This window comes from Anabas testudineus, chromosome 19 (assembly GCF_900324465.2).
Source record: "Anabas testudineus chromosome 19, fAnaTes1.2, whole genome shotgun sequence".
In the NCBI taxonomy this organism is placed as follows: Eukaryota; Metazoa; Chordata; class Actinopteri; order Anabantiformes; family Anabantidae; genus Anabas; species Anabas testudineus.
In genome coordinates this window covers 16,613,768-16,631,381 of record NC_046628.1, presented here as the reverse complement: position 1 = coordinate 16,631,381, position 17,614 = coordinate 16,613,768, and the positions used below count along the sequence as shown (strand labels likewise).

Here is a 17,614-nt window from a genome sequence, read left to right as displayed (position 1 = left end):
CACTGTCAGCCAGCAGGCCACTTTCAGCATTCCTGCGCCGCCCGGCCTGTGAACACATAACCATGATGTCATTTCCTGCTTGAGGGGCTCCTGCTATTTCCCTGATAGTTAGCAGGAAGGCTTCAGTGCAGCAGACGGTATCTCGAGCATGACTCAGTCAGTCTTGATCTGATACATCCGAGTGTTACCTCCTGCAGTGACAACCTAACCGTTTCCCAGAGTCTGGTGATTTATGGTTGATGCACTTTAATCTTGAATGCATCACAGAAGCTGCTTGTCCCTGATTGGTGGACGCTGGGCGAGGAGTAAACACGAAGCACCATCTGCAGCTCTTCCGAGTCAACATCCACAGATGAAACCTCAGCGTGTAATGGGCCACAGCAGGATGTCAAACAGGGAAGAAGGTGCAGCGGCTGTTCACTGTGCTTCTGCTGCCATCTACTGATCTTCAAGAGAAATACTCTGAAACACAGCAGAAGACTCTAGAGTGCTTATTAATTAGACCTAAAACACACACACACACGTTTTAATTAGTCAGTTCTAACAGTGATTAGACTCCATCAATGTGGTTGATCTTCATTAAGTGTGTAGAATGTTCTACATACACATTTTTGTGTATTACCCGTCCTCTATTTTGTTCTATGGATCTTGTGATAATTCCTCCAACCCTGCAAAGGTTTTAGCTGTTGCATGAAGTGTGTGTGGTTTGTAGTAGGAGGTGAATCACGCCTTTATGTGGCCTGAATAAATTATAAATCAGCAGAAATGATCAATATACAGAGAAACTTTGAACCAGGATGAATTATCTCACTGTCCGTTCATCATTTATCATGAAATGAGCTGTAATCTGTGGATTCTTTAAACTTTCAGGTCCTCAGACTTCCAGGATGTTCGATCGTGGAGTAATTCAAGTTCCCACAAGAGGAAACCGAGCAGACGCTTCCTCCTGGTTATAAAAAGCAACGTGTTAAATTTAGTCGAGTCAGTGTTTGAATGAAGCAGCTGGAGGAGGTTCTGTAGGTGTGTGTGTGTGTGTGTGTGTGTGTGTGTGTGTGTGTGTGTGTGTGTGTGTGTGTGGTCTTTGTACTGTAAGTGTGTCTATGGTGCTGGAAACACGTGAGTCAGAAAATGAGGATGCGGGAACTCAGGCTAAACAGGAAGTAGGGGGAATCACAGCAGAGGGATCTTCAGGACGCTGAGACAATAAGACGGTGAAACATCCGAACAGACTAATCACAGGTTTCTGAGTCATCGCTGAACTTTATTATATTTAACGACTGGTGAACTCACCTTTACCTGAACACTGTGTTTAACCGCGTTGCAGCGAGGCCTCGTGAGTTAGTTTCCACCAGATGTTGTAAAAACAGAAACTCTGCATGTTGTATTAATACTTAATTCATATTTAATATATATTAACATCCTCCTTCAGTCACATTTGAATTGCAGTGCTTCAGTCTGACCACACGGTGGCGGACAGGTGAAGCAGAGTCAACAGGTGACGGAGCAGCTCTGAAAACTAAATGTGATGTTTTCATCAGGACCTGATGATGGTGAGAATCTGAGACTGTTTCACTGCAGGAGGAGCACCTGTCTCCGTTAGAGGACGCGGTTTGTCCGTGTCTGTCTCCGTTAGAGGACGCGGTTTGTCCGTGTCTGTCTCCGTTAGAGGACGCGGTTTGTCCGTGTCTGTCTCCGTTAGAGGACGCGGTTTGTCCGTGTCTGTCTCCGTTAGAGGACGCGGTTTGTCCGTGTCTGTCTGTCTCCGTTAGAGGACGCGGTTTGTCCGTGTCTGTCTCCGTTAGAGGACGCGGTTTGTCCGTGTCTGTCTCCGTTAGGGGACGCGGTTTGTCCGTGTCTGTCTCCGTTAGGGGACGCGGTTTGTCCGTGTCTGTCTCCGTTAGAGGACGCGGTTTGTCCGTGTCTGTCTCCGTTAGAGGACGCGGTTTGTCCGTGTCTGTCTCCGTTAGGGGACGCGGTTTGTCCGTGTCTGTCTCCGTTAGAGGACGCGGTTTGTCCGTGTCTGTCTCCGCCGCTGCGCCTGGACGTGGAGCTGTTGCGCGCAAACGATGCGCGCGTTTCCACGAGCGGTGCGTTCAGGTTGTTGGACAGAAATCGGACCGTGTGAGTTATGATTGAACATAAGATGAAAATGAATTTCTCTGCATTCAACTCCTCGTCCTGGAAAGCGGAGTCCGTGCTGATTTCTGCGGGCTTCTCCGTCATCTTCCTGCTCGGCACGTTGGGAAACTCTCTGGTCCTCGCGGTTCTGTCTCGAAACGGGCAGATGAACACGAAAACCACCAACCTGTTCATCCTGAACCTCGGGATAGCAGATCTGTGTTTCATCTTGTTCTGTGTGCCCTTTCAAGCCACCATCTACACTCTGGACCAGTGGGTGTTCGGACCTGTGCTCTGTAAAGTCGTGCACTTCATCATTTTTCTCACCATGTACGCGAGCATCTTCACCCTCACAGCTGTTTCCCTGGACAGGTGCGTGTTCTTCACATACGACAGTTTCTACTCACCTGCAAGTTGCAGGCTGCACAGTGAGGACGACACCTTGTTATACGTAGTGTTCGTATTTCTATATCTTCACATGGGCAGTGTTGGATTTCAGAGGATAGATCACTCATCACTTCACATTCAGAATCATTTTATTGTGTTTGTTGCACAAGTAGAATTTTTTTCTTCAGCCTCCATGAAACATTTCATTCTCTGACTTGTATAAGACTCAACAAGTCAGAGAATGAAAGATATTTGAATATTTTTCCAGTTATTGTATCTTCAGGCGTCTCATGACGTTAAACTGCTTCATGTCTGAATCCTCAGAAGCTTCATGACCTCCATCTTGAATCATTCCTACTGGGTCATGTTGTCATGTGATCTTCTGCTCTTGCAGGTATTTAGCCATTTGCTACCCGCTCCGCTCCAGAGAGATGAGGACGCCGAAGAACGCCCTCACCTCCATCTGCCTGGTTTGGATCCTGGCTTTGGTTTTCTCTGGACCGTATCTCAGCTACTACACACAGATGGACCTTGCTGGCACGGTGGTGTGTATTCCTGCCTGGGAGTCCAAACCACGCATCATAATGGACGTTTGCACCTTCATCTTCGGGTACCTCATCCCCGTCCTGGTGCTCGGCCTCACTTACGCTCGCACCATCCGATACCTGTGGACCAGTGTGGATCCTGTAAAGGACATGTCGGAGTCAAAGAGGGCCAAACGCAAAGTCACCAAGATGATCATCATCGTCGCTGCTCTCTTCTGTGTTTGCTGGCTTCCTCATCACCTGGTCATCCTCTGCATGTGGTTTGGACGCTTCCCGCTCAACCACACCACCTACGTCCTCCGCATCCTCTCCCACCTGGTGGCTTATACCAACTCCTGCCTCAACCCCATCGTCTACGCCCTCGTCTCCAAGCATTTCCGCAAAGGCTTCAGGAAGGTGTTCAGCTGCACGCTCCGGAGGACGGAGGTCAACAAGGTGCACGTCATCCAGGCGGTGAACACCGTCAGCAGCGTGGAAACGTCCAACTAAAGACTGATGAGTCCAACGGCACGAGACGAAGAAGAGGACGAGCCAGCTGAACATCATCACCCATGAACAGCTTCTTGTCTTTAGGGGACAAGAAGTCTGACACGGATTGTTATGGGACAGGGACACATGAGGACGAGAGGTTCATCACAGTCGTCTCTGCATTAGTGGAAAATGAAGCCATGTGGTGCTGCAGTTACACAGAAGACTTAAATGTGCAGTGTGGAGGATTTAGAGAGATCGAATCATATGAAGAGAAGAATCACTGCAGTTTCTTTAGCTTAGACTGAGTCTTTATAGCTTCATAGGGAAATAGTCTAAATCTGACACACTGCACCTGTAATGCAGCTGGTTTATCACAGTCAGCTGTTCTATGCTTTAACGGGACAGTAAGTCGTCCTCAGACACCTCCATTTGTGTCTAATGTGGAATTTCTGTAGCAAACGTTAACAGGCACATGTGGTCAGCATGTGGTGCTCATGGTTGGCCTGGTTCTGAAGGACCTTTCCTGGAAATAACACAAACGCTGTCTTAAAGGGCAAAGACCCAGACCGTCAGAGCCCAACTGATGGAACACGTGTTTTATCACGAAGATCATTTCAGAGAAAAAACAGGATTCATGTACTTGATGTTTAATGAGCTTATGTCCGAGAACCACCTCTGTATTCTTTGACTTTTACAGTTTAACAGTTGTAATAACTAATTACCGTAGTACTAGTAGTACTAGTAGTACTTAATAGTTTACCTTGTCTGTTTTAGTTCATCTCAGAAGTCACAAAGGTTTTTTAAAAATCAAGTGTTGGTAGACGACCCACTTTGTGTGCAGTGCCTCAGAATCTGCTCAAAGAGTCTGACGAGCTGTGGGTGGTGAAGAAAATACGTTGTCAGAACATTTGTCCGACAGATTTTCACACACAAACATCCCTAAGATATAAATTCAGCATCTTGTGTCTCAGTGTTAACGCGGTGATTTTGACTCGTCAGTGTTATCTGTTCATCGTGACTGTTTTACACCATACAAATGATTTGTTTCTGTAATGTGAGAAATCTGGCGACGCTGTGTTTTATATGCATGAAGACAGTGTTAATGTGTTGTACAGAACATTATGTAAGAGCTGAAATAATAAATCAACCTGTGGAGTAACAGCTGAATTCTTCCATCACTTCATGATCCTTCAGTTTGTTCTAATGATCTAATTTAACATTTTCTTTCTTTGCTTTGATCCCAAAATAGCTGAATAACATCTGATGTGCAATTATTTTTCCCTCTGTGCAGATTGGAGCTTGATGACGTGGACGCCGACACTAACACGCTGATATTTGGCCGTCACAAAGACTGTGAGTAATCGGCCTTTCACATTGAGTTTTCACTCACTGAAACTGTTCATTTGAGTCTTACTGGTAGATGAACTCTGGTAGATGTTATTGGGCACCGTGGGATACAGGAGAACAGGAAAACGGCTTAAAGAGAGAAAATATTTCTCAGGTAAAACAAACAGAACTCAAAACTCGCTCAGTATATATCTGAAGAGTAAAGAACACAATAGAAACAATAGAAGCAACTTTTTCATGATGTTCTGAATTTTAAGTTCCGCTTTTAACGTGGAAAAAGAGAAAGATAGAGAAAGAGACAGAGAGCCCTCGTCAACAATCGGTCCTTTCTATCGCCAAGGAAACCAGACCTCACGATGCTGAGATGATGTGGTTGCCTTGGTGATGTTCTTCAACTCTCCATCCTCCCCAGGGGCAACACACACAAGCTCGGAGTCTGGAAAGATGTTACTCGGTTGTTTTTTAACCTCAGTTGATCTGAACAGTTTGGAGTAATGGAGACAGTTAGTGAAGCTGCTGGTTGTTATTCACGACCCGTCTCCTCACAAATCGTGTGTGTTCAATCTAATCTTTAGTCGATGTACTGATATGATAGATATATGTACTCAATTGCATCATGAATCACATCCAAAGTTTACAGCTTGATTTGTGCTGTGAAGTCAACAATTGCACATTATTACATTTAAGTTTCTTCTAAACGTGTTGACAACAGTTTGTTTACGCCGGACATGGAGCAACATTAGTGTTCATCTGGAGTCCTGTTTGTGTCCACGTGAAGAAGAGTCACTCTGCTTTTAGCTATTCGTTTGCTAAGTACTGGACTCTTCAGGCCTTATAGCCTAAAGAGGAAGAGCTGCCAAAACAAAACGGGTACACCAAAGATTATTTCATTAGTTTGTGTCTTTATTGCTGCAGAATCAGAGCGATTTTCTCAATCAAACCAAAACCAAAATTGTGGCCATAAATTCAGCACTAGGATCTTAAAGAAGACAAAAGCGTCTCTGTAGAATGAGAATTACTGCTGAGGTGAGTTCTAAATCTACAGGTTTCATTGTTTTTCATGCACACGGGCAGCACAGCAGCTTTAATAGGAACTGAACTGTGTTCTCCATGGAAACAGTGCAACACCAGAGTCCCTGTCAACAACAAACTGTTCGGTGAGGACGCCTCACTGAGCAGCTTACAGATGTTTCCTCTATAGAAAACACTTGAACGCTCATTCAGAGGCACAAGATGCGGACGTTCTCTGCTCTAATGATGCAAACTTGCCTGTGGAGTAATAACATTTAAATCTGTACATGCACACTGAAAAACATCTGAATTAAATAACAGAGGACAGAAGATGCTTAATGTTCAGCTGTGTTAATGTCATGTACAGCGCGATGATGTGCTGATTCAGAGTTCCTGGTATTAGTTTGAAACATAATGTTCACGTCTTTGTACAAAACATTCATTAAACCTAACGAGGGGGCAGAAGTGTTCGGGGAGCGTCCGGCTCAGGCGGACGTGTCGAACAGCTTCTCAATCATCTCCTCCACCTCCTCCGGTCGATACTTGTGATACTTCTCGGGGTTCTTGGTGAAAAAGATGTTGGCACATCTAGAAGAAAAGTAAGAATGAAGGGAGTTAGTAAGTACTGAGTTAGTGGGGCGGGCGCTCATCCCTCTGAAGCTATTCCTCCTACTCGCTGAGGAGCATCGTGTCTTTTCCTACACCCCCAAAAAAATTGTTTGATTTACTTGATGCATTTAGAAGATTTTTCTACAAATTACAACTTAGCAGTTTGAATATTGTTTCATGTTAAAGGAACAATCTGGAAGACTGACACCGAGTGTTTAAAGGTAGTACTACAGCCCCTCCACCACCACGCTTAGAGCTCACGAGTCGACAGGTGGAGGACGAACACAAGACATCAAGAGACGAGTGAAAACATCACCACGACGCTAACTAGCACTGGTCCTTCTTCAGCTGTCTCAGATACTCACTGCCCCGATAAATTACCAGTTGCTACTAATAGCAGTAACTAATTACAACTAACTAATTAAAGTTAGCTAACCTGTAACCTGTTCAGAAAGTTCACGTTGGCCTGTTTCTTCTAAATACTGTTCCTTGAAGCTGTAAATACCAACACGCGAACAATCGCATCTGTTTTCTAATTAAAAACTTTAAGGCTTTTTTGGTCTGTTGACCATGATCTGAATCAGAGACTAAAGAAAACTGCTAAGTAGAGGTGGTTAGTTTAAGTAATGAAAAAGTTCTGCAGTGTTTCAGTGAACTGATCTCGACTGGTGCTGGAAGGAGACGTTTTAATTACTGTGGATTTAGAAACCTGACAGTTCTGGCATTTGTGCTCTCACCTCTGCAGAAACGCCCGGTAAGCATCAGACACCACTTTCTTCTGAGCCTGACGGATGAAGTCTCGCTGCTCTTTGTCGGGGATGGCCCAACCCTTCTGAATCTTACACAGCTCTTCCAAACCGTCATTAAAACCCTGAGAGGCCGCGAGGAGAGAGGAAACAGAAGTCAGACACTTTTGAAATTTCACGTTTTACAGCACAGTGGATTTTTATAGGCTCTGGTTTAGTGAGAGACATCAGAACAAAGCATCACCTTGAATTTGTCTTTAATCACTTGTCGTTCTTTGTCTTTCAGCTGGAGGAAGAAGAGATTTCAGTTATGAAACATAAAACCATTCAAACATTTATCATGCAGGAGGATTCATGACGACTGTCCGTCCCTTTACACCGACGGCTGAGTCTAGGTTCTCATTCAGAGGAGGAACGTTTGGATCCAGATATAATTCTGACCTTGGTTCCAGGATGGAGGACGGGCATGTTCCTGTCAGCCAGGTGCTCTGTGACCTTCGCCCAGCTGCACCAGAATGAAATGTGTCAGGTTCAAGACAATAAAACACAACTGACTGAGTCCAGTTTGGACACGTGTAGTTTTACCTGCGCTGGTACGTCTGGATCTCCTTCTCTATCAGTTCTCTGTATGAAGCCTCAGCTTTCTTCTGAGTCACCGTGACCAGCTGGATCAAATCCGACCTGAAGACAGAACACAAACATTAAACATTCGGTGGCTGAACGTTAATTACAAGAATAAATGTATTCAGGCTAATCTGAGTGCACACGGTGGTTTGATGGAGACCCTAAAAGTAGATGTGATCAAATTAAAGTGACTGGATGACACCAGTCGACCTGCTGCATCTTAACTCTTCTAAACACTCAACCACTGGTTTCCATTCATTTCTCGACACCTGGGTTACACAGTGTTTGCACAGTGAAACACTTTCAATTCATTTACATTATCTTTATCCAAACAAACAGTGGCTGATTTAGTTTTACCAACAATTTAAAACCCCCAAATAGTCGATTAACTACGACAGTGTAGTGATCAGCTTGATCATCTTGTTCATGTTGTAAATAGCAAAATGAACTTACTTGTGTATCAGGTTTGTTTGTAATGGACCCAGTAAATCATCAATTATCATCAAGGTCAGTGTTGAACTGCAAAAGCTGGTGTGAATTAATGCAGATCATTCAGAAAGAGGAAACTTGTACTCACTTCTCCAGTGACTTCAGGGTGTAGTTGTAGTTGTTGTGCAGGAAAATGGCACTCAGAGCTGAGTCCTCGTACACTTTGGATTTACTGAGCAGGTTTAACTGTAAATTCCCCAAAACCTTACCTGAAAAAAGGAAAGTCAGAAATCAGCACGTGTCAAATGATGTTTGTACGATGAAGCACAAGAGCAAAGACGGGACAGATTCCTGGTATAAGAGATGAAGACACGAGACACAACACTAGATTAATGGACCGGTCTTCTAGACTCAGAAGTGAATGAGGTTCTAGCTCCTTCTACTTTGCAGTTCTGATCCTTTGTCCTTAGGTTTGTTGTATTTTTTCCCTTCAGGGAAACTTTGTGTTTGCAGCCATGGTTTTCTTTGTATACTCACATATGTAAGTGCTGAGAAGCTTTTTGTTGAACTCGGAGGCACTGCTGCCTGTGGACGAACTAGTCTCTGGAAATAAATACAGGAAGTGTTATTGTGAACACGTGGACTGAAAAACACACAATAACACGTTTTACTACTTATTTTATGTTTTAACACTTTCTTTACTTTCTAGTTACATCAAGACTGAGGAGAAGTGTGAACCTCCACTGAAGCTCAGGTTTCCATAGCAGCATCTACTGTCTTCACATGCACATCATAGCTGAGTGTCCTTCTCCTGTCGTTCTGAATTAATTAGCTACGATCGCTGTGTCACAAATCAGCATGAAAACAGAACTGCACTGTGTAGAAAACATTCAGAATCAGACCGAACGTGGGCCTACACACAATCTTGTGCTTACCTCGGGGGTCTAAAGGTATATTGTAAGTGTTCCCCAGTACTAAAAGGGCCGAGGCAAGGCAGAGGAGAGAAAGAAGAGAAAGAGGCACAAGTGCAAAAAGGTTAGAAAAGATTTGTTAGTGCAGATTAAGCCAAGTAAGCAGTCGTCAGCCAGGCAGCGGGGAGTCGGGGGATAATGAAAGGAGGGAAACAAAGCTGTGATTAAATGGGAACAGGAGGGAGCCAGGCCTCCTCCAAATGTGTGCTGACTGAATTTGATCTGGTTGGAAAAGATTTGTTCGTTTGTTGAGTAACAGTGAGACTGAAACTGAACACGTACTGGACAAACGTGTATCAGAGAGGAGAAGAGCAAGTTGAAGCAGCAGGTGGCGAGAAAAAGGAAAGTGGAAACACATCAGAGGAAGTCATACATTCAGAGAGAGAGAGAGAGAGACCTGTCAGTACTGCAGTCAGTGCTACTGGGACACAGCTTGTGAACAAGGTCTGAACACAGAGTGAAATCACCACGTGATTCATTTTTAATATTCAAACTCCTACATCAACATCTGTTTATGAAATAAATATAAGTATTTGGACAGTGGCACATTTAGTTCTTGTTTTCGATCAACTACTATTTGCTAGTTGCTAGTTAAGACAGGTAAAGGTGCAGGGAGCCGTTTGTTTGTTCTGTTAGTGTAGCCTCATTAATACAAGTGTGAGGGACAAAATAACAAACACCTCCCTAAATATTCTGTTATATCTGCTGTGTGTTGGACAAGTTTTGCTCTAAATTAAAACCTGTTGGTTGGTTGTTGTTTGGGTACGGTGTATTTTAAACCTTCTAGTCACTGAAAGTCAGACATTTGTTGTTCTGTCACATGAAGGAGAACAGAGAACAGACATCTGACAGGTACCACAGCACTCTATCGACCTGGTGGGGCAGCAGAGAGCTGCCTGAGCTACGCTGGATGTGACTGTACCTTGTGAGGCCAACATGGCTCCAGCTGTCTCGTGGAAGTCCAGCAGCTGCTGCAGGAAGAGGATGGCCTGCGGGAAAGAAGTGAAGGTAAGTATCACCTCAGCTTATTCATTAAACAAAGATGCTCCACTGAGCCCTTTTAGCTGCTCCCAGAGAGACCACGTGGATCCTCCAGAGATGGAGGAGGAGTTGAGTTTGAAGTGCAGAGCAAATAAATCCACAGGTGTCACACAACGGCGTTAGCTTACATTGCTGGTCAGTTCGTGGACCGTTCCATCCTTGGGCATGTTGTACTCTTTATCAGGGTCGTTCTGTGGTTCAACAAGAGTCGTTTCAGTAAAAAGTACTGAATGAATGATGCTGCTTGGCAAGAGAGATGGAATTCAGGGTTCTTGCCTTGATGCTGTCTGCAAACTCCTCCAGAGCTTTAGCTCCTATCGTTTCCATAGAGGTGATGAGTGTGGGCAGCTTGTTCTTGGTGCTCGCCGCTGTCCCCTAAAGACACGACGACCAAAACATTTCACTTTAACAAAAGAAATAAAGGATCGTTTCATTTTGATCATTCACTTTATGCTGACTGGGACCTGAAGTGTTGTATCAAAGTCAGGCTTGGTCATCTTCAGGTGTTTCAGGATGGGGAAGATGGTGAGGACGGCCGAGTAGTCGTGACGCATTATGGCTCTACGAGCTGCAGTTACAATGTTTTCTCCCTCCAGCATCAGGTTGTCCAGTGCTTCCTGTGGACACACGGACAGAGAACCTAATAAAACGGAATGACCTGGGTGAAGTCCCACTAGAAAACAGATTTGTCCCATTTTATTCCTACAGCTGCAGCTCACACATTTGGCTCCAGGCGATTCTTCACCAGACTTTAAACCTAAAAGAAAATCAGCTGCAAAAGTAACACAGCTGCAAACGGCTTTTAGCTTCAGTAGCTCTTTACTGAGAAAACACTTTGATGAGAGAACAAAGTAAATAGTCACTAATCCTTTACATGTAGATCACACAGTATGATTGTAGTTTGTACATGTATGTTTTGTGGATTCTCGGTTGTTCACTACTACACATGTCAAGGTAACATGTAACATTTCATGTAATCACATCATTAGACACTAATGAAACATCAATGTGACTTGATGGAGTGAGCCCACAGTCTGTATGGTCCCAGATTAGAACTGACTCCTTTTGACCACAGTCATGACAACAATAACATGACACCGCATTTCTAACTATGATGGTTTTTAGTGATTTGATGTTTTGTGGGTTAATAACATAAAATCCGTTTTAAAGCAGTGGTTCTCAAACAAAAACTTTAGTTCAGCACTTTGGGAAACTATAAATTCACTCTTTTGGAGCGTGGAGCGCCAGGAGGGAGGCAGAACTACTACACACTAAAACGTCCATTTTACCTGAATGAGGGAGTCGAACGTCTTCTTCTGATGGTGCTCGGGGATGATTTCTGTCAGGAGGGAATATTCGCTCTGGGCCAGCTTGACGAAGGCGCTGATGCAGTGAATGTAGGAGTCGATCTCAATGTCGAGGACGTCGTCTTTTCCTGAAGTATACAGGGAAACGTCGAGTCAGCAAGTAAACAAAAACAACATGAGGTCTAACAAAGGGAGTTACAGGGTGAGTATGTGTTGGTAGATAAACGTGTTCATGGTGCCGTGTGAGACGTTCTATATTAATAAACCCGTCTTATCAGCGCTGCTTTGTTAACGTTCCTTCTGTTTCCCACGTGTTCCCGACACTCACCTGTGGCGGCCCCGTGCTTCTCGTTCAGGGCGTCAGAGTGGTGTTTGACCCGCAGGTCATGATCGTAACCTGGTGGGTGGGGTGGGACAGCAGGGAGACGGGCCTAGTCAAACCACGGGGGTAGTGACTAGGCCAGAGAGGTGGGGGAGGGAGGGAGGCAAACCTGAACCTGGAACAGCTGTACCGACCACCACCAAGTACCAGCAGCGAGAGGAGACGGGAGGAAGCAGGGGACAGCCACCGCAGTTTGGAGTGTGTGTGTGACTCATTTCTAAAGTTAGTGAGTGTTTTTAAAACAGGAAGAAGTCACAACAGCTTCTGGTTCACGGCAGCTCAATCAAAGATGTTCAAATTAAAGATGGACGCTCGGTTTAAGTGCTAAAATACTTTGTCTGGTGGATTGTGCCCCACAGAACCAAACAGAAGCACGGATCAGAAGATCTAACTGTACTTTATTAAACCGCTGCAGTGTCTCGCAGCTGTTGTGACGCATCAGTGACCGAGGGGGTGGGGGCAGAAACTGAAGAGAAGACTGAGGTGCGTTACCTTCCAAAGGATTGAGGTTAGAGCCCCCCTTTTTCCCATCCAGCCCATGCTGTGAGTACTGTTTCAGAAGGTTCTGAGCCTTGCGAATGGTCCCTGGTCCCAGAGACCCAGAGACAGAGTCCAGAGGAGGGGGGAGGAGGAAGAGGAGGAGGGGGTGCAGCGAAGTCCAGAGAGCCAAGAAGAAAATAAAGAAGAAGAAGAAAAGGGAGAGCTAGAAGGTGAGTTATGAAACAGACGGCTCATCCCTCCACCACCGAGACAGCAGAGGTTTGTATTTATAGAGGGGGGGGGGGGCAGCCTAGCACCAGAGCTACACCACAGGATGATCAGGTGAGAGACAGAAAACTACAGCTACATGATGACAGTGTGCTGAAACCCAGAGAACCCAGGTCAGGTAAGAGCAGAATGAACAGGTTAGATCAGGTACAACATAAAAACAGAACATGAATAAAATCAACAATCCAGCATTAATATCATTAATATCACTACATCACATCTGTTACATGGTGGAAACAGGCAAAAACTGCAGTACCTGAAGAATCAGAGGATTAAAACACAGTACGTTTGCTGTTAGTGAGTTAGTGAGCACACGTGCAGCTGCACTCAGCGCCGCTTTTCTTCTGGAGCATTTGATTTATACAGTTGTTTCGTTAGCGTGTTAGCAAACTGCAAACAGAGCAGCATGTCTGTGTGACTCCAGCGCCTCCTGCTGTGTGTTACTCTGTGGTGCAGCCTGAGAATCCTAAATGTGTGCTGTGTTGTAGCATTTGATAATAAAATCTGACAGAACTGAACAGTAACAGTAAAAACTGAAACTACTGGATCAGATTATTGAGGATTAATAATAGCCAACGTTGAGGGCCATCTTTGATTTCTAGTATTGAGGGCCTCAGACTACCTTAAAGGAACAGGTGGAGATAGATTTAAAATAAATCATGTTGTTTAGCAGCTAAACACTTTGATATCTTCCCCAGTTAGTCGCTGAGCCTGTTGGGTGGTAAACAGTTAGTTTAGCAAAGCATTTTCACAACAAACCAAAATAAGGAGGCTAAAACGCTGCAGAGCTGCAGACTCGAGTCATGATTCTGATGTTGCTAACAGGAAAGACATATTGATTATTGGAGCTTTAACAACATAATCTGTCGACTGTTGGAGCCGTTCACTCACTCTCCACTGTTGTTCTGGATTTTCAGCACAAGCAATAGCTGCGAAGCTGTGAGCGCGTTCCAAACAGATTATCAGCTGCTCCTCTACTCAACACTACACACTGTTGGATTACAACATCTGAGCTGAACTCATTCAAACACTGAGAACTCGACAACCTTTATTTCATGGTGGGGAACTGATGGTTGCAGCATGAACAGAAGCTCCAATAAATAAATGGTCCACTTTGTTTCATTTCCAGCAACACACAAGCTGAACAGAAAACTTCCACTAGAACACATGAGGTGTTTTACCAGTAGCCATTAAAGCTGCACAGCTTCTATTCAGTCCTGCAGAATAACATCTCTTTCCTGCTGTTTCCATTATATACATTTATTTTCAGATATTATTTTGTAAATGTGAGGAACTGAACTATAACCATCGCTGCAGATTCCAACAGTACACACCACCATGAAAACAGAGGCCTCCATCTACAGTAACAGAACCATGAGCACTTTACATTCCTACTTCTCATTAATTAGAATAAAGTAATAAAGCTCATCTGACGGACAGAAGCAAGCACGAGGCACACACTAAAGCTTTGTTTTACCTGGGATGTAGACTGTCATCACAACACAGGGATTATGAAAGAGGAAAGGATGAAGTATTAGTGACTGTGAATCCACAAGGATGCACAGAGTGAGGTGACAGTGAGCAGGATCATTATTACAGAGCGATTACGGAGGAGAGGCGAAACTGAATGATGTCGTATCAAGAGAAAGTGGTGAAGGTGCGGCGTTCTCGGTGGTATCGACACACCAGAGTGTGATGACAGGCTGTGGAGTGAGACTGGATTTGGTTTGAGACGGTGTGTGTGTGTGTTGCTGACCTGGTCTCCTAGGAGCCTTTTTGGTGGGCGTGTCCTTGCGTTTGGTTTGGACAGCGGGCGAGTAGGGGACCCCCGAGGAGGCGCTGTTCTTACGGAAGTGGTCTTTCAGGCCCTTGATGGATCGATCCAGCTGGTTGGACCTGATCTGGAAATAGACGTTCATGAAATCTGCAGGACAGAGGAAGAGAGTGTTCAGGAGTGCAGTGTGAAGTAAACAGATAATAGTAGATAGAGAATAGATTTATTTGGAAAACACAAAGGTTCCTTTAAGATCATTTACAATGACAAAGATACTTGGGAATTTCTAAGGTCTTTGACATTTGACAGAGAAATAGAACAGAAAAGGAAGCACAGCAGCACGAAGTCGTACCCTGGTTGCGTCCGTATTCCACCAGCCAGCCGGCGATACAGATGATGTCTTGGAGCACGGCTTCAGGCAGGTGCTCCAGCACCACCTCGTCCTGAACCAGCTCCAGCTCTTCATCTACACTGATGGCGTCCAGGATGAGGATGGGAGGAACAGGTTTACTGTAGCGGGTCAGCAGGCTGCGGAACTCGCCCTCCAGCAGCTCTTTCCCCTTCTCGAATCGAGCTTTCTGCAGAACAGCAACACGCCTGTTTTATTTGTATTTTCTGTCACATCAACAGCTCGTTTAGAAAATAAGTTCCAAGATTAAATCTGCCAATAATGTTTCCTAAATCTTTAGAAGAGGGAAGAACGTTAACGATGAGGGTTGATACTGTACCACTGTGTTGAGTTCAGGGCTGTCGGGGTTGTTGTCCTGAAAGTACTCCACAGCTTTCTGAATCTTTGCAATACAAGCAAGATACTCGTCCAGTCTTCCTGTTGGTCTAAAAGAGAAAACACACACAGCGTTATTACAGTTCCTTATGTTTTGAGGGACTAACGTCCATGTTGAGGTTGAACGATGGAAGTCGACCTCTCACCCCTCTCTGATGATCTTGTCTGTGTCTTTGGCCACGTGGTAGTAACTGATGACGTGATCCATGCAGGACAGAGTTTTGTCCACGTTCTCCTGCAGTCTCTGCAGGTTCTCCGTCTGTTTGTGGACCGGGATGATGGAGTTCTCCAGCTGCATCAGACGGCTCTCGAACGAAGACAGGATGGAGACCTTAGAGGACGAGAAAGATGAAGGTGAAGAGAGAGAAACAAAAACACACGTTGCCATATTTCCATTTATCATATAATGTGTGAGGGGAAAGTGAATGTGTTCAGTTTAGACACCTGAAGGCATCATGACGTGTGATAAACTGAACCTGAACTACACAACAGACGCAGTTTAAACCACTGTTAGATCAGTGATAGTTCTATTTTATGTTAAAAAGGGCCACAGAACACCAGGCTGCTGCTGTTCATCTCTGATTTAATGACTGGTTCTTGTTTATCTCTGATTTAATGACTGGTTCTGGTTTATCTCTGATTTAATGACTGGTTCTCGTTTATCTCTGATTTAATGACTGGTTCTTGTTCATCTCTGATTTAATGATGTTTCTTGTTCATCTCTGATTTAATGACTGGTTCTCGTTCATCTCTGATTTAATGACTGGTTCTTGTTCATCTCTGATTTAATGACTGGTTCTGGTTCATCTCTGATTTAATGACTGGTTCTGGTTTATCTCTGATTTAATGACTGGTTCTGGTTTATCTCTGATTTAATGACTGGTTCTGGTTTATCTCTGATTTAATGACTGGTTCTGGTTTATCTCTGATTTAATGACTGGTTCTTGTTCATCTCTGATTTAATGACTGGTTCTTGTTCATCTCTGATTTAATGACTGGTTCTTGTTTATCTCTGATTTAATGACTGGTTCTTGTTCATCTCTGATTTAATGACTGGTTCTGGTTCATCTCTGATTTAATGACTGGTTCTTGTTTATCTCTGATTTAATGACTGGTTCTTGTTCATCTCTGATTTAATGACTGGTTCTGGTTCATCTCTGATTTAATGACTGGTTCTGGTTCATCTCTGATTTAATGATGTTTCTTGTTCATCTCTGATTTAATGACTGGTTCTGGTTCATCTCTGATTTAATGACTGGTTCTGGTTCATCTCTGATTTAATGACTGGTTCTGGTTCATCTCTGATTTAATGACTGGTTCTGGTTCATCTCTGATTTAATGACTGGTTCTGGTTCATCTCTGATTTAATGATGTTTCTTGTTCATCTCTGATTTAATGACTGGTTCTTGTTCATCTCTGATTTAATGACTGGTTCTGGTTCATCTCTGATTTAATGACTGGTTCTGGTTTATCTCTGATTTAATGACTGGTTCTGGTTCATCTCTGATTTAATGACTGGTTCTTGTTTATCTCTGATTTAATGACTGGTTCTGGTTCATCTCTGATTTAATGACTGGTTCTGGTACCATGCCCTTGGTCAGCTGGTCGCTCTTCTCCAGGTTTTCTCGGATGAACGACAGCGTCTCTTGCTCCTGTAACATCACACACAAACACAGTGACTCACTTTTCTCACGCCGTCAGGAAAAAGCGTCATTTAATGTGTCGACAAACGGAGTTTTGAACATGTTCGTTCATCCAAACGCTGAATATGAACCGAACTGAACTAAACTGAACCGAACTGAACTAAACTGAACTGAACCGAGCTGCTTCCTTCTTTCCTTCCTCTCCAGCTTCGTCTCACCTGCTTCAGTTTCTCCTCGATCTCTCGCTTCCTGGCGGATGCATCCTCCGTAGGAATCATCCTGGAGGTAATTCCCATCAAACGACGAATTAAAACGAATTAATTTACTTATCAGACCATGAAAATGTCAACAACGACGCCCCAAAGCTAATGTGGACAGCTAAAGGCAGCGCTAGCAAGCTAGCTAGGTTAGCCGCTGTTAGACAGGTTTCCGGTTGGAATTTCAAAGTAAAACGCTGTTGTCGAATATGGTGCCAGGATTTAAATAATTTGTAATAAAACTTTAAATAAATCAGTATTAAATAATCAAATAGACCCAGAAACGTTCTTTTTAATACATTTAAACCATGAATACAGTTGTAGAATGAAATATAAACTAATAACTTCTGAAGACTTAACAATACATAAACATAAAATTAAATAAAAAAAACGTTTAAAA

At 44.0% G+C, this 17,614-nt stretch overlaps 2 protein-coding genes across 8 annotated transcripts; one reads left to right on the top strand and one right to left on the bottom strand.

Annotated features, from left to right (window-relative positions):
• The first annotated feature begins 2,149 nt into the window (after positions 1-2,149).
• Positions 2,150-3,718, top strand: LOC113156014 (galanin receptor type 2). Its single transcript, XM_026350809.1, has 2 exons — positions 2,150-2,490; positions 2,900-3,718. Exons 1-2 carry the CDS (start codon positions 2,150-2,152, stop codon positions 3,537-3,539), a joined length of 981 nt encoding a protein of 326 aa, XP_026206594.1. The 3' UTR covers positions 3,540-3,718.
• A 2,032-nt stretch (positions 3,719-5,750) lies between these two features.
• exoc7 (exocyst complex component 7) lies at positions 5,751-17,372 on the bottom strand. Of its 7 annotated transcripts, XM_026351203.1 has the most exons (21): positions 17,176-17,372; positions 16,901-16,966; positions 15,461-15,645; positions 15,259-15,364; positions 14,883-15,108; positions 14,513-14,680; positions 14,234-14,245; positions 12,481-12,573; positions 11,935-12,003; positions 11,589-11,734; positions 10,764-10,916; positions 10,576-10,674; positions 10,428-10,490; positions 10,181-10,247; positions 8,825-8,890; positions 8,436-8,556; positions 7,820-7,915; positions 7,676-7,739; positions 7,479-7,520; positions 7,226-7,359; positions 5,751-6,467 (listed from the first exon to the last, which is right to left on the bottom strand). In XM_026351203.1, the coding sequence occupies exons 1-21, from the start codon at positions 17,251-17,253 to the stop codon at positions 6,365-6,367; spliced, it is 2,157 nt and encodes a 718-aa protein (XP_026206988.1). In that variant the 5' UTR covers positions 17,254-17,372; the 3' UTR covers positions 5,751-6,364. The 7 variants fall into 7 exon arrangements, with proteins under 7 accessions (XP_026206988.1, XP_026206982.1, XP_026206984.1 ...); XM_026351197.1 differs by lacking the exon at positions 11,935-12,003; XM_026351199.1 differs by lacking the exon at positions 12,481-12,573.
• Between the last annotated feature and the right edge of the window lie 242 nt (positions 17,373-17,614).

Coding starts and splice junctions, on each gene's coding strand:
- LOC113156014 (XM_026350809.1), top strand. CDS start 2,150: ATGAATTTCTCTGCATTCAACTCCTCGTCCTGGAAAGCGGAGTCCGTG. Junction 2,491..2,899: donor ACAGCTGTTTCCCTGGACAG/GTGCGTGTTCTT, acceptor CTGCTCTTGCAG/GTATTTAGCCATTTGCTACC.
- exoc7 (XM_026351203.1), bottom strand. CDS start 17,253: ATGGGAATTACCTCCAGGATGATTCCTACGGAGGATGCATCCGCCAGG. Junction 10,491..10,575: donor AGTTTGCAGACAGCATCAAG/GCAAGAACCCTG, acceptor GTTGAACCACAG/AACGACCCTGATAAAGAGTA. Junction 10,248..10,427: donor TCCACGAACTGACCAGCAAT/GTAAGCTAACGC, acceptor TCTTTCCCGCAG/GCCATCCTCTTCCTGCAGCA.